General features: G+C 38.0%; 1 protein-coding gene across 1 annotated transcript in view; it reads left to right on the top strand.

Annotated features, from left to right (window-relative positions):
* LOC129483278 (putative solute carrier organic anion transporter family member 1B7) overlaps positions 1-16,919 on the top strand; it is a 109,909-nt gene that overhangs the window by 83,594 nt on the left and 9,396 nt on the right. Inside the window, 2 exon segments of the mRNA XM_055280434.2 lie at positions 2,404-2,468; positions 11,443-11,560. Of these exon segments, the coding sequence (XP_055136409.2) occupies positions 2,404-2,468; positions 11,443-11,560 (183 nt within the window).

The raw sequence follows: 16,919 nt of genomic DNA, 5'->3' as shown, positions 1-16,919 counted from the left end.
TCCTCAGGGATCTCGAACTAGAAATACCATTTGACCCAGCCATCCCATTACTGGGTATATACCCAAAGGACTATAAATCATGCTGCTATAAAGACACATGCACACGTATGTTTATTGCGGCACTATTCACAATAGCAAAGAGTTGGAACCAACCCAAATGTCCAACAACGATAGACTGGATTAAGAAAATGTGGCACATATACACCATGGAATACTATGCAGCCATAAAAAATGATGAGTTCGTGTCCTTTCTAGGGACATGGATGAAACTGGAAAACATCATTCTCAGTAAACTATCGCAAGGACAAAAAACCAAACACCACATGTTCTCACTCATAGGTGGGAATTGAACAATGAGAACTCATGGACACAGGAAGGGGAACATCATGCTCTGGGGACTGTTGTGGGGTGGGGGGAGGGGGGAGGGACAGCATTAGGAGATACACCTAATGCTAAATGACGAGTTAATGGGTGCAGGAAATCAACATGGCACATGGATACATATGTAACAAACCTGCACATTGTGCACATGTACCCTAAAACCCTAAAGTATAATAAAAAAATAAATAAATAAATAAATAAATAAATAAATAAATAAAAAGAAAATGAGTTACAGTGAAAAATGCCTGTCAGGCAATTGTCAGAGAACTCAACCAGGGGTGAAGTGCAATCTCTCCCTTCCCCAAATCTCCTTTGAGAAATCTGATATTTGAGAGTAACATCTCCATAGAAAAGCTAACCTACCCTTCCTGGTGATTTTCTCCTGACCGTCTCTTTATGAAATAAATTTCCTCCTTATATAGCAGACATGGATTCATTGTCCTCAGTGTGGTGTTGTGCCCTCAAATGGGCTAACAAAGTACTGCTGTACTTGGTGAAAGGAGAGCCAAAACACACTTTCCATTTATTGTCTCTCCTGATATATAACTATCTTATGTTTAGCTTTTAATATATTGTGTTTAATTTAACTTTTGCCGTTTAAAAGTTTATAAATTCTGTTGAATTCTTTTCAGAATCTCAATAAGTGGTAGCTGTTCTGTAAAGTATAGAGGTGATTATGTGTAAATTAAATTGAAGTTTAGAGTGCTAGCTCATTTTATTGGATTCTTATGAGATAAGCATTATTATCCTCACTTAACCAACAAGGAAACTAAGGCTAAGAGAAATTAAGTGATATACTTCTCCAAGTCACTTAGATGAGAAGAAGCATAATTTGTCTATTTACTCCCAAGAACATTAACTAGCATAGTATCTGTTATTAGGTGCTCAGTGAATGTTTGTTGATTGATGACAGCTACATAGGTCTCTGAAAGAATAACCATCCAAGAGTTCAAGAAAAAAACACCTTTTTCATCAGTTAATTTACTCTTTCAGTAAAACTGGGGTTTTTGAGCCGCAGTCACCCTCCCTTATCCCAATCCACCCCCTCCACTAATGCAAAATAATTTTATTTCACTTGGTATATACTAAGTTATCACAGGGTTGGTAGTGTAATCAGTTTACTGAACACAGAAAAATGGAATTGGGGAAATGCAAGAGTGAGTTAGTTTCTAAGTGAGGATACAATTATAGTCTTTACCTTTAATATGACAGTTAAATACACAAGACACTAGAATACAGAAAGGTTTTTTGACCCTTCTGGTTGTATTATATAATTTATGAATCATATTAGTAAACTACTCTGTTAACGCTGATGACAGAAATAAGATGGCAAAAAGAGGACTGCTAAGAATTACTTTTGGATAAAGGTATATAATATTTTCATGTGAGCTACCTTAACTAAATAGTCCACACAAAATCATTTTCCTCATAAACGTGAGTCTGTTCATCACCTTTTTATAGGATTTTCATAAGGATCAAACATGAAAATATTTGTTAGACTGTCCTGAAATCATAAAGCATAGGCCGGGCGTGGTGGCTCACGCTTGTAATCCCAGCACTTTGGGAGGCCGAGGCGGGCGGATCACGAGGTCAGGAGATCGAGACCACGGTGAAACCCTGTCTCTACTAAAAATGCAAAAAAAAAAAAATTAGCCGGGCGTGGTGGCGGGCGCCTGTAGTCCCAGCTACTTGGAGAGGCTGAGGCAGGAGAATGGCGTGACCCCCGGAGGCGGAGCTTGCAGTGAGCCGAGATCACGCCACTGCACTCCAGCCTGGGTGACAGAGCGAGACTCCGTCTCAAAAAAAAAAAAAAAAAAAAAAAAAAAAAGAAATAAAAATAATTATTATTACCACCTAGGTGTTTGCCTTTTAAAACAATTGAAACTATAACCATATTTATTGTGGGCCATTCACTTAAGGGTTCTCATTCTATCATGAAGAAAAATGATACTGATAAATGTTTTGATATTAGTTTGATATTTTAATGATGTGTATTGTTTCTTTCCTTTAATCATATTACAGGATTGTTCAACCTGAATTGAAAGCACTTGCAATCGGCTTCCATTCAATGATTATGCGATCACTAGGTATGATAAATATACAGATTAGAAATTTAACATGTAAATATTCATGTTAAGGCTTAAAGACAATGTAATTAATTTTCAACTATGAGAATGTATAAAAAAGGAATAAGTAAGAATCATTTCCATTGTTGTGATAAATGAAAATAATAAGAGGAAAATTGAGTGGCCTAGCAGAGAATTTGATTGTTAATTCTCGTTAAAGCCAATCTGTTAAGAGCAAGGAATCATCATATTTATTATACTTTTTCTAACAGAAAGATAGGTAGTACTTGAAATCTTCCTTTTTTCAGAAAAATAAGAATATTTCTTCCAGGTATAGGCAGAGTGGAGAGTCTTCCTTCTAAATGGAGGCATTATTTAGGACAGACCTCAATTAGCTTAGGAGCCCTAGGAATCTGGTCAGGCTGAAGTTGCATAAAACAACAGGCGATAACATTAACTGTGCCATTTCCTACCACCTGGTCCTGTAAGGCTGAGCAGCTAACCACTAGCAGAAGTTAATGCAAAAGGGAATGAGAATTCAGACTCTAGAACTGGGCATCTTAGATTAAGAGCATGCTCTGAGTAAAAGAAAGATCAGAAAATTGTGGTTTATTATTGGCGAAGAGTAAGATTATAGACTCCAGAGGCTAAAGGCCTTTTTAAATTGTTTTTAAATTTATTTTTTGTTATTTCAGTAGGTTGTTGGAAAATAGGCGATGTTTACTTACATGAATAAATTCTCAGTAGTGATTTCTGAGATTTTGGTGCACCCATCAACCAAAGTGTGCACTATACCCAGTGTGTAGTTGTTTATCCTTTACCCACATCCCACCCTTTCCCCTGAGTCCCCTAAGACTATTGTATCATTCTTATGCCTTTGCATCCTCATAACATATCTCCCAATTATGAGTGTGATCATGTGATGTTTGGTTTTCCATTCCTGAGTTACTTCTCTTAGCATAGTAGTGTCCAATTCCATCCAGGTTGCTGTGAATATCATTATTTCATTCATTTTTATGGCTGGGTAGTGTTCCATGATATATACAGACCACATTTCCTTTAGCCACTCATTGATTAATGGGCATTTGGGCTGGCTCCATATTTTTGCAATTGCAAATTGTGCTACTATAAACATGCATGTGCAAATATCTTTTTCATATAATTAATTCTTTTTCTCTGGCGAGTGTAAAAGTGTTCCCTTTTCACCATATCCACATCAACATTTATTTAATTTCTTGATTATGGCCATTCTTGGAGGAGTGAGGTGGTATCGCATTGTGGTTTTGATTTTCATTTCCCTAATAATTAGTGATGTTGAGCATTTTTTCATATGCTTGTTGGCCATTTGTGTGTCTTCTTTTGAGAATTGTCTATGCATGCCCTTAGCCCACTTTTTGATGGGATTGTTTGGTTTTTGTCCTGCTGATTTGTTTGAGTTGTTTGTAGGTTCAGAATATTTGTCCTTTGTCAGATGTATAGATTGTGAAGATTTCCTGCTATTCTGTGGATTGGCTATTAACTCTGCTGATTATTTCTTTTGCTGTGCAAAAGCTTTTAAGTTTAATTAAATCCCATCTATTTATCTTTGTTTTTGTTGTATTTGCTTTCGGGTTCTTGGTCATGAAGTCTTTGCCGAAGCCAATGTCTAGAATGGTTTTTCTGATGTTATCTTCCAGAACTTTTATGATTTCAGGTCTTGTATTTAAGTCTTTGATTCATCTTGAGTTGATTTTCATATAAGGTGAGAGATGAGGATCCAGTTTCATTCTTCTACATGTGACTTGCCAATTATCCCAGCACAATTTGTTGACTAGGGTATTCTTTCTCCACTTTATATTTTTGTTTGCTTTGTCAAAGATCAGTTGGCTGTTAGTATTTGGCTTTATATCTGGGTTCTGTATTTTGTTCTATTGATCTATGTGCCTATTTTTATACCAGTACCATGCTGCTTTAGTGACTATGGCCTTATAGTATAGTTTGAAGTCAGATAATGTGATGCCTCCAGTTTTTTCATTTTGCTTACTCTTGCTTTGGCTATGCAGGCTGTTACGTGGTTCCATGTGAATTTTAAGATTATTTTTTCTAGTTCTATGAAGAATGATGGTGGTATTTTGACAGGAATTGCATTGAATTTGTAGGTTGCTTGTGGCAGTATGGCCATTTTCACAATATTGATTCTGCCCATCCACGAGCATGGGATGTGTTTCAATTTGTTTTTGTCATCTATGATTTCTTTCAGCAGTATTTTGTAGTTTTTCTTTTAGAGGTCTTTCACCTCCTTTGTTAGGTATATTCCTAAGAATTATTTTATATTTTTGCAGCTATTGTGAAAGGGGTTGAGTTCCTGATTTGATTCTCCACTTAGTCACTGTTGGTGTATAGCAGAGCTACTGATTTGTATACATGGATTTTTGTATCCTGAAACTTTGCTGAATTCATTCACCAGCTCTAGGGGCTTTTTGGATGAGTCCTTAGGGCTTTCTATGTTTACAATCATATCATCACCAGTGACAGTTTGGCTTCCTTTTTACCAATTTGGATGCCGTTGATTTTTTTTCTTGTCTGATTTCTCTGGCTAGGACTTCCAGTACTATGTTTAATGGAAGTGGTGAAAGTAGGCATCCTTATCTTGTTTCAGTTTTCAGGGGGAATGCTTTCAACTTTTCTTCATTCAATAAAATGTTAGCTGTGGGTTTGCCATAGATGGCTTTTGTTACCTTAAGGCGTGTCTCTTCTATGCCAATTTTACTGAGGGTTTTAATCATAAAATGATGCCTGATTTTGTCAAATGCTTTTTCTGCATCTATTGAGATGATCATGTGATTTTTGTTTTTAATTCTGTTTTTGTGGTGTATCGTGGTGTATTGACTGGTGGATGTTAAATCATCCCTACATCCCTGGTATGAAACCCACTTGATCATGGTGTATTATCTTTTTGATCTTCTGTTAGATTGAGTTAGCTAGTATTTTGTTGAGGGTTTTTGCTTCTATGTTCATCAGGGATATCGGTCTGTAGTTTTCTTTTCTGTTATGTCCTTTCTTGGTTTGGATATTAGGGTGATGCTGGCTCTATAGAAAATTTAGTAGGAATACCTTCCTTCTCTATCCTGTGGAATAGTGTCAATAGGATTGGTAACAATTCTTGTTTGAATTCCTGATAGAATTCATCTGTGAATCTGTCTGGTTCTGGACTTTTTTTTTTGTTGACAGTTTTTAGATTATCATTTCAATCTCACTGGTTTTTATTGGTCTGTTCAGAGTTTCTATTTATTCCTGGTTGTTTATTTCCAGGAATTTATCCATCACCTTTAGATTTTCTAGTTTATGCACTTAAAGCTGTCCATAGTAGCCTCGAATAATCTTTTGTGTTTCTGTGGTATCAGTAGTAATATCTCCCATTTAGTTTTCAACTGAGCTTATTTTGATCTTCTCTCTTTTCTTCTTGGTTAAGCTTGCTAATGGTCTATTAATTTCATTTATCATTTCAAAGAACCAGATTTTTGTTTCATTTATATTTTGTATTTTTTTGTTGCTGTTGTTTCAATTTCACTTAGTTCTGCCCTAATCTTTGTTATTTCTTTTCTTCAATTGGCTTTGGGTTTGGATTGCTCTTGTTTCTCTAGTTCCATAAGATGTGACCTTATGTTGTCTATTTGTGCTCTTTCAGACTTTTTGATGTAGGCATTTAAAGCTATGAACTTTCCTCTTAGCACCACTTTTGCTGTATCCAAGAAGTTTTGATAAGTTTTGTCACTATTTTTGTTCCATTCAAAACTTTTTTAAATTTCCATTTTGATTTCATTGTTGACCCAACAATCATTCAGGAGATGGTTATATAATTTCCATGTGTTTGCATGGTTTTTTGTGTTCCTTTTTCTGTTAATTTCCAATTTTCTTTCACTGTGGTCTGAGAGAGTACTTGATATAATTTCCACTTTCTTAAATTCATTGAAACATGTTTTGTGGCCTATCATATGGTCTATCTTGGACAATGTTCCATGTGCTGATGAATAGAATGTATATTCTGCAGTCATTGGGCAGAATGTTCGGTAAGTATCTGTTAAGCTCATTTATTCTAGGGTATAGTTTAAGTCTATTGTTTCTTTGCTGACTTTCTGTCTTGATGACCTGTCTAGCACTGTGAGTGGCATATTAAAGTCCCCCACTATTATTGAGTTGCCGTCTATCTCATTTCTTAGGTCTAGTAGTAATTATTTTTTATAAATTTGGGAGCTCCTGTGTTAGGTGCATATATATTTAAGACTCTGATATGCTCCTATAGGACTAGTTCTTTTATCATTATATAATGTGCCCCTTTGTCTTTTTAAACTGCTGTTGCTTTAAAGTTTGCTTTGTCTAATATAAGAATAGCTACTCTTGCTCACTTCCAGTGTCCATTTATGTGGAATATCTATTTCCACTCCTTTAAGTTTATGTGAATCCTTATGTGTTAGGTGAGTCTCTCCTGAAGACAGCAGAAATTTGGTTGGTGAATTCTTATCCATTCTGCCATTCTATATTTTTTAAGTGGGGCATTTAGGTCAGTTACATTCAATGTTAGTATTGAGATGTGAGGTACTATTCTATTCATCGTGCTAGCTGCCAGAATACCTTGGGTTGTGTGTGTGTGTGTGTGTGTGTGTGTGTGTGTGTGTGTTATTGTTATACAGGTCCTGTGAGATTTATGCTTTAAGGAAGTTCCATTTTGGTGTCTTTTGAGGATTTGTTTCAAGATTTAAAGCTCTTTTAGGAGTCTTTGTAGTGCTGGCTTGGTAGTGGCAAATTCTCTCAGCATTTGTTTGTCTGGAAAATACTGTATCTTTCCTTCATTTATGAAGCTTAGTTTTGCTGGAGACAAAATTCTTCCCTGATAACTTTCTTGTTTAAGGAGGCTAAAAATAGGAACTCAGTCCCTCCTGGCTTGTACAGTTTCTGCTGAGAAATCTGCTGGTATTCTGATAGGTTTTCCTTTATAGGTTACCTGATGCTGATGTTTTTGCCTCATAGCTCCTAAGATTCTTTCCTTCATCTTGACTTTAAATAACTTGATGAATATGTGCCTAGGTCATAATCTTTTTGTGATGAATTTCCCAGGTGTTCTTTGAGCTTCTTGTATTTGGATGTCTGGATCTGTAGCAAGTCTGGGAAAGTTTTCCCTGATTATTCCCTTAAATATGCTTTCCAGATTTTTAGATTTCTCTTTTTCCTTGGGAACACCAATTTTTCTTAGGTTTGGATGCTTAACCTAGTCTCAAACTTCCTGGAGGCTTTTTAAAAATTCTTTTTTCTTTCTCTTTGATGAATTGATTTGGTTTGAAAACCTTGTCTTCCAGCTCTGAAGGTCTTTCTTCTGCTTGTTTGATTCTATTGCTCAGACTTTCCAGTACATTTTGCATTTCTCTAAGTGTGTCCTTGACTTCCAGAAGTTGTGATTGTTTTTGATTTATCTTATCTATTTCACTGAGAAATTTTCCCTTCATATCTTGTATCATGTTTTTGATTTCCTTAAGTTGGACTTCACCTTTCTCTGGCGCCTCATTGACTAGCTTAATAATGGACCTTCTGAATTATTTTCTTGGCAATTCAGAGGTTTTGTCTTGGTTTAGATCCACTGCTAGTGAACTGGTGTGACTCTTGAGGGTGTTAAAGAACTTTGTTTTGTTATATTATCAGAATTGTTTTTATTGTTCCTGCTCATTTTGTAGATTATGACAGAGGGAAGATCTGGGGCTCAAGGGCTGCTGTTCAGATTTTTTTTTCCCATAGGGTGCTCCTTTGATGTGCATTCTCCCCATTCCCCTAGGGGTGGGGCTTCCTGATAGTTGAACTGCAGTGGTTGTTTTTACTCTTTTGGGTCTAGCCACCCAGTGGAGCTCCTGGGCTCTGGATTGGTACTAGGGAGTGTCTGCAAAGAGTCCCTGTGATGTGATCCATCTTCAGGTCTTTCAGCCATAGATACCAGCATTTGCTCTGGCGGAGATAGCAGGAGAGTGAAGTGGACTGTGTGAGGGTCCTTGGTTGTATTTTTGTTTAGTTCACTGGTTTTGTGTTGGCTGGCCTCCAGCCAGGCAGTGGTGCTTTCAAGAGTACATCAGCTGCAGTACTATAGAGAGGAAGCAAACTTGCCCTAGGATCACCTGGTTAAGTATTCAGGTTTCTCAGTTGGTGGGCAGGGCCATAGAGCTCCTAAGAGATTATGTTCTTGTCATCGGCAACCAGAGTAGGCAGAGAAAGATCATCAGGTGGGGGCAGAGATAGGCATGTCTGAGCTCAGACTCTCGTTGGGTAGGGCTTGCTGTAGCTGCTGTGGGGGATGAGGGTGTGGTTCCCAGGCTAATGAAGTTATGTTCCCAAGGGAATTATGGCTGCCTCTGCTGAGTCACACAGATTTCAAAAGAAGTGGTGGGGGGCCAGGTGAGCAGCAGAGGGGCGTGGGAGGACCGGCAGTAACAGGCCTTACTCTGCTCCTATCTAGCATGCAGTCCTACAGGCTGATCTCACTGCCACTGTGACCCCCAACAGCACTGAGTCTATTACCAGGTATTTGGTGATGAAGGCTAAAAACTTGCCCCTAACCATCAGCCCCCCCTGCAGAGAAAGGAAGCTGACTCAGTTTTTTGGCATCTCAGGGAGCCTGCAGCTGGTGATTCAGTTTCTTCAAAGGGTTTGTGGATTCTCTCAGCTTTCCCACTATTTAGATGTGGTAGTTCTTGCAGAAAAAGTTCACAGTATGAGTCTCCACATGCTGCTCTGTTTGTCCAAGTGAGAGTTGCAAGCTAGTCCTGCCTCCTATCTGCCACCTTTTAGAGGCCTATATTTTAAATATTCAAAGTTGATTAGAAAAGATTTAGAAAATTACCCTGTCTCCCTTGTTGCCATTTGCCTTTTTTACTGCACAGATGCCTGTTGTTAAACAATGTCTAGCCTAACCTCTGTGAGTGCTCCTTCGTGAGAACTGTAAACCTTATATACTTATTCCTGGGAAGTAGCAAAAGGGCATCATTCATCTAGGGATTGGTGCAGAGGACTGATTATGGCCCATAGGTAACCCCTGATGGCAGAAGGGAAAGGAAGTGGGAGGGGTCAGTTTCTGGGACCCTTGCAAGCAAAGGAAAAAGTATAACCCTATGGCCAAATTACAATGGAGTTGTCATGAAATGTATTTGGTGAGAAGGTCACTGATCCTGAAAGGTAAAAAGAAGTGCAGAGAGAATAGGAGAGACAAGATGGAGATGCTGCAGGGTTACATCGGTTCTCCTCCCAGTATTCCCTTTCTGTGTCCCTAATCTTCCAGCCTCTGTAATCTTGGCAGTTCTCTACCTTCAGATTCAGTGAAGATACCTCACTCCTGGAACCTGAACACAGAGGCTGAAAATAGTCCTGGGTAGTTAGTATTTCTTCTGATATGTTGAAATGAGACTATGAAAATAGAAATTATTTTAGCAACATAAAATAGAAATAAATAAATCTGGCCGTCCTAATTGTGAACATCCAATTTCCATGTGTCCACCATATGCCACAGTGAAGCTCAAATGCCTCTATGGGAAAAATCCACACTTAGTACCAAACTTCCAATTCACAAACAATCGTCTTAAATATGATATGTGTGTAAATTGTGGAAGGCCTATTATAATATATAGTGTATTAAACTGAAAAAGTTATTTAGAAAATAGGTCATCAGAGGCTTTTAATTCCAGTAATTAAGTCCTAGTTTGTTAGTTAACACATTTACTTCATAAAGTTTGTTTAAACCAGTGGCATAATGTGAAGAAAATAAATTGTTGGCATCTATTTTTTATTTTTCAAAGGTGCTCCTGAGTTTTTGAAATCTGCAAATTTCTCACCCATTTTGTCAGCACTAGATTGCTTCAGATACATTGGCCTCAGACACCATTCCCTTGTGATTCTAATATTTCTTACTCTCAGAAAATTGAGAATGATTAAAAATAAGCAGAATCAGTAAACTGTCATATATAAATCACTGTCATGTTTTGTGATGAAATAAAATCTGAAAAATGTGAGTCACAAAAAAGAACAAGAACAAAGTAAAATCTTGTATGCTTCAGTTCTAACATCTGAAGGATAGCTCTCTACTATGATGTCCTTCAAAATTTTGACCAAATTACCTATGCTTAAAACTAGGAGTTAATCTCAGAATGTATACTTCTCCTATAACCAATGTATGTATTCCTGGAATGCTGTACCTTCCGTGAAATCATGCACTACAAATAAAAATTAACTTAGGGACAGACCACTGAAATGTATGCACCACTGTGATAAGACCACTAATAGAAACAAAATTTAGCAGCGACCCTAACCTGTACAGCCTAGGCTGCTTTAGGAGATATTAAGAAAAGCATTAAATCAACGGAAAGAAAATGTGGACTGTAGTCTTTAAGAGCACCAAGAAGGAGGAAGTGGGGTTCTGAGCCCAGAAAGAAGTAAAACTCGCCAATTGCTGAGCACTCTTCAAAACCGGGCCTGAACGTCTCTGGGGGAGGGAGTCCTGATGTAAGCATTCAATTTTTAATTTTCTTAAAATAGTATTAAAAATCTTTGACTTTACAGCAGTTGAGGTGAGAGCTTTTTTCTTTTCCCATAAGGTTGTAAATTGACTCCCAGTAATCCAGTCTTTCTTGACTAAGAAAAATTTTATATGAATCAACAAGATTTCCATGTTTTACTAATTACATTCCCCTTTGGTTTAAGTTAATCAATGTTATAGGAAGAACAGAGTATACATTTATATAATCCTCCTTCTTCCCTATGAGTATAGGAGAGAAGATAGATCAAATGTGTCTATAACGTTACCATTATGATTTAAGACTTTGAGATTCCTAATAATTTTGATTCCTGGGTGGATGTAGGTGAAAACAATGGAATAATTTTCCAAAATTTTAAACTTTTTTAACTCAAAATATATCCATGTAGAATATCACCCAGTTACATTTGAAACATTTTCCTTTGATTGATATCTTCTTATCTCATGTTGCAGGAGGTATTCTAGTTCCAATATATTTTGGGGCTGTGATTGATACAACATGTATGAAGTGGTCCACCAACAGCTGTGGAGCACGAGGGGCTTGTAGGATATATAATTCCACATTTTTGGGGTAAGTTGTCGTAAATATATTTTATTAATAGGTTTTTTCTTTGACTATGTTAATTCATAAGTCTGTCATTTTAGTGTGATTATTTTCATGCGTGTCCGTGTGAAGAGACTACCAAACAGGCTTTGTGTGAGCAATAAAGCTTTTAATCACCTGGGTGCAGGCGGGCTGAGTCCGAAAAGAGAGTCAGTGAAGGGAGATGAATTATCATTAGTTCTTATAGGTTTTGGGATAGGTGGTGAAGTTAAGAGCAATGTTTTGGGGGCAGGGGGTGGATCTCGCAAAGTACATTCTCAGGGGTAGGGAGAATTACAAAGAGCCTTCTTAAGGGTGGGGGAGATTACAAAGTACCTTCTTAAGGGTGGGGGAGATTACAAAGTACATTGATCAGTTAGGGTGGGGCAGAAACAAATCACAATGGTGGAATGTCATCAGTTAAGGCTATTTTTACTTCTTTTGTGGATCTTCAGTTACTTCAGGCCATCTGGATGTATACGTGCAAGTCACAGGGGATGCAATGGCTTAGCTTGGGCTCAGAGGCCTGACAATTATAATATTAGTAATGATAGCTACCATATAGTGAACACTTGCTTTGTATTTAGTATTGTATCAGGCATTCTGGTATCTCATTTTAATAATTACAGAAATTGTAGGAAATCGCTCTTTTCTCCTTCTTTAAATATGAAGAAAATAAGTTTCAAGAATAATAAATAACTTGTCCAAAATAGCACAACTGAAAGAAATACAGCTGGGATCTGTACTTGAATCCCTTTTTATTACAAAATTCTCCTCCTCTGGCTTCTCCAGGAAGACATAGAATGACCAGCTGGGCTCCTGGTTATATGGTCATTGAGAAAAATAAAGGAAAAAAATGTTTCAATACTCTTCATAGGCAAAGGTATTCTCTTAGTGACATTAAGATAACTGGATGATCATCTGTAAGAAAAGAAGCTGCTGCAATTTTACCTTACCAATTATAGAAACATTAATTTGAAATTTATATATTGACCAAATACACAAATTTTTCATGTGAAATTGTAAGTATTAGACTTACTCACACAGGATTCCTTTTAATTATCTAGGAAGAAAAAAATGTGTTTCTAAGTGTATTAGTTGATTTTCACACTGCTAATAAAGACATACCCGATACTGGATAATTTATAAAGGAAAGAGGTTTAATTGACTGACAGTTCTTCAGGTCTGGGGAGGCCTCAGGAAACTTACAATTATGGCAGAAAGGGAAGCCAATACATCTTTCTTTACATGGCAGCAGCAAAGAGAAGTGCAGAGTGAAGGAAAAGAAGAGCCGCTTATAAAACCATCAGATCTCATGAGAACTCATTCACTTTCATGAGAAGAGCATGGAGGTAACCATCTCCATGATTCAATTACCTCCCACTGGGTCCCTGCCATGACACATGGGGACTATAGGAAATGCAGTTCAAGATGAGATTTGGGTGAGGACACAGCCAAACCATATCATTCTGTCCCTGGCCCCTCTCAAATCTCATGTCCTCACATTTCAAAACACAATTATGCCTTCCCACCAGGCCCCCAAAGTCTTAACTCATTTCAGCATTAACTCAAAAGTCCAAGTCCAAAGTCTCATCTGAGACAAAGCAAGTACCTTCTGCCTATGAGCTGGTAAGATCAATGCAAATAAGTTGCTTCCTAGGTACAATGAGGAGTACAGGCATTGGGTTAGTACACCCATTCCAAATGGGAGAAATTGGCCAAAACAAAGGGGCTGCAGGCCCCATGCAAGCCTAAAATCTAATAGGGCAGTCATTAAACCTTATTGTTCCAAAATGACCTCCTTTGGCTCCATGTCTCACGTCCAGGTTACACAGATGCAAGAGGTGGGCTCCCATGGTCTTGGGCAGCTCTACCACCGTGGCTTTGCAGGGTACAGCTTTCCTTCAGCTGCTTTTATGGGCTGGCATTGTGTCTGCAGCTTTTTCAGGCACACAGAGCAAGGTGTTGCTAGGTCTACCATTCTGGGGTACAGAGGATGGTGGGTATCTTCTAACAGCCACACTAGGCAGTGCCCCAGTGGGGACTCTGTGTGAGGGTTCCAACCCCACATTTCCCTTCCACACTGTCCTAGCAGAGGTTCTACATAAGGTCCCCATCCCTGCAGCAAGCTTTTGCCTAGAAATCCAGGCAGTTCCATACATCTTCTGAAATCTTAGTGGAGGTTCCCAAACCTCAATTCTTGACTTCTGTGCATCTACAGGTTCAACACCACATGGAAGCTGCCAAGGCTTGGGGCTTGCAACCTCTAAAGCCATGGGCCAAACTTTACCATGGCCTCTTTTAAAAATGGCTGGAGTGGCTGGGACTTGTAGCACCAAGTTTCTGGGCTACACACAGCACGGGTCCCTGGGCCTAGCCCACAAAACCAGTACTTCTCTTAGGCCTCTTATTTTGTGATGGGAGGGGCTGCCGCAAAGGTCTCTGACATGCCCTGGAGACATTCTCCGCATTATCTTGGCAGTTAACGTTTGTCTTCTTATTACTTATGTAAATTTCTGCAGCTGGCTTGAATTTCTCCCCAGAATATGGGTTTCTTTTCTACTGCATCATCAGGTTGCAAATTTTTCAAACTTTTATGCTCCGCTTCTTCTTGAACACTTTGCCGCTTAGAAATTTCTTCCACCAGATACCCTAAATTATCTTTCTCAAGTTCAAAGTTCCACAGATCTCCAGGGTAGGGGCAAAATGTCACCTAACTCTTTGCATAGCAACAGTGACCTTTACTCCAGCTCCCAACAAGTTCCTCATCTCCATCTGAGACCACGTCAGCCTGGACTTTATCATCCATATCACTATCAGCATTTTGTTCAAAGCTATTCAACAAGACTCTTGGAAGTTTCAAACTTTCCCACATCTTCCTATTTTCTGAGCCCTCCAAGTCTCTAGGAAGTTCCAAAGTTTCCCACATTTTTCTGTCTTCTTCTGAGCCGTACAAACAATTCCAACCTCTGCCTGTTACCAAATTCCAAGAGTGCTTCCCCATTTTGGGATATCTTTACAGCAGTGCCCCCTTACCTGGTACCTATTTTCTGTAGTAGTCCATTCTCACACTGCTAACAAAGACATACTCAAGACTGGGTAATTTATAAAGGAAAGAGGTTTAATTGACTCATAGTTCTGGAGGGCTGGGGAGGCCTCAGGAAACTTAAAATCATAGCAGAAGGGGAAGCAAACACATCCTTCTTAACATGGCAGCAGCAAGAAGAAGTGCCAGGCAGAGGGAGAAAAGCACCTTATAAAACCATCAGATTTCAAGAGAACTCACTCCCTATGAGAACAGTATGGAGGTAACCATCCCCATAATTCAGTTACTTCTCACTGGGTCCCTTCCACGACATTTGGGGATGATGGGAACTATAGTTTAAGATGAGATTTGGATGGGGACACAAACAAACCATAACACTAAGTATGACCCAAATTCCCCAAATGATAATTAAAAAAAAAAATAGTAGGAGGATTTTTATTGCTTTGGGTTTATACCCAGTAATACAATTAATGGGCTGAATGGTAATTTTGTTTTACATTCTCTGATAAATCACCAGACTGCTTTCTACAATGGCAGAACTAATTTACAATCCCACCAGTAATGTATAAGTGTTCCCTTTTCTTCACCACCTTGTCAGTATCTGTTATTTTTTTACTTGTTAACAATAGCCATTCTAACTGGTGTGAGATGGTATCTCATTGTAGTTTTGATTTGTATTTCTCTAATAATTAGTGATGTTGAATCATAAGTGAGCCTATGGAACAGAAAATCAAATACCACATGTTCTCCCTTTTAAGTGGGAGCTAAACACTGAGTACATATGGACACGAATAAGGGAACAAGAGACACTGGGGTCTACTTGTGGGTGGAGGGTGAGAGGAGGGTGAAGATACAAAGCTACCTATAAATGACTATGATTGTTACCTGGGTGACAAAAAGTCTGTACACCAAACCTGCATAGCATACAATTTACCTATATAACAAACCTGCACATGTACCCATGAACCTAAAATAAATGTTAAAACAAAGAAGATAAAGAAAAGGAACAAATAATAAAATATTTTAAAAACTACATCACCAGAGCTTATTTTAAGTGAAATTCAACAACAAAAGATAAATTAGAAGAATTTCTAAGTCAGACACAGACACAGGCAAATGTCCTATGTATATAAAAAGCTCTTAAAAATTAACAAAAACACCACCAAATGCTGGCAAGAATGAGATAACAGGAATTTTCTTTCATTGCTGGAGGTAATATAAAATGGGACAGTCATGTTGGAAGACAGAGTCAAAGTTTTTTACAAAGCAAAGGATAGATTTACTGTATGATTAAGCAATCATGCTCCCAGGTATTTACCTAAATTAATTGGAAACATGTCAACAAAAAAACCCTGCATTTGAATGTTAAAAAGTGGAAGCATTTAAGATGTCCTTTAATAGTTAAACAAATAATTGAACTGTGGTACATTCATACAATGGAATATTAGTCATCAATGTATGAGTCCATTCTCAGGATGCTATAAAGAACTACCTGAGACTGGGTAATTTATGAAGAAAACAGGATTAATTCATTCACACTTCAACAGGCTTTAGAGGAAGCATGACTGGGAGGCCTCAGGAAACTTACAATCATGGCAGAAGGCAAAGGGGAAACAAAGCATATCTTCTCATGGCAACAGGAGAGAGAGAGAGAGAGAGAGCAAAGGTGGAAGTACCACACACTTCTAAACCATCAGATCTCATAACTCACTCACTATCTTGAGACCAGAAAGGGGGAAATCCACCCCCCTAATCCAATCATCTCCCACCAGGTCCCTCCTCCAATTTGACAGGATATTTGGGCAGAGACACAAATCCTAATCATATCAATCAATTAAAAAAAATGAGCTATCAATCTACAAAAAGAAAGGAAAATTAAATGTGTAAATAAAAGAAGGCAGCCTACAAAGCTTCAGATTGTATAATTTTAACTGTATAACTTTGTAGAAAAGGCAAAACAATGGGCAATGAAAAGATCCGTTGTTTCTTGGGGCTCAGTGGGGAGAAGGGATGGATGAATAGGTCTGACACAAGACATTTTTTGGGCTAGTGAAACTATTCTATATGATATTATAATGTTGCATCATAATATGCATTTGCCAAACCTTTGGAAATTTACAACATAAAAAGTGAACTCTAATGTAAAATATGGACTTAATAATGTATCGGTATTCTTTCATCATTTGGAACAAATGTGCTGTACTGATATAAGGGGTTAATGATAGGAGAAACTGTGCATATGCTGGGCAAGGAGCCCTCCATACTTTCTGTACAGTTTTTCTGTAAAACTAAAATTGCTAT

Source organism: Symphalangus syndactylus, chromosome 5, assembly GCF_028878055.3.
Source record: "Symphalangus syndactylus isolate Jambi chromosome 5, NHGRI_mSymSyn1-v2.1_pri, whole genome shotgun sequence".
NCBI classification, from domain to species: Eukaryota; Metazoa; Chordata; class Mammalia; order Primates; family Hylobatidae; genus Symphalangus; species Symphalangus syndactylus.
This window is presented reverse-complemented; position numbering and strand designations above follow the sequence as displayed.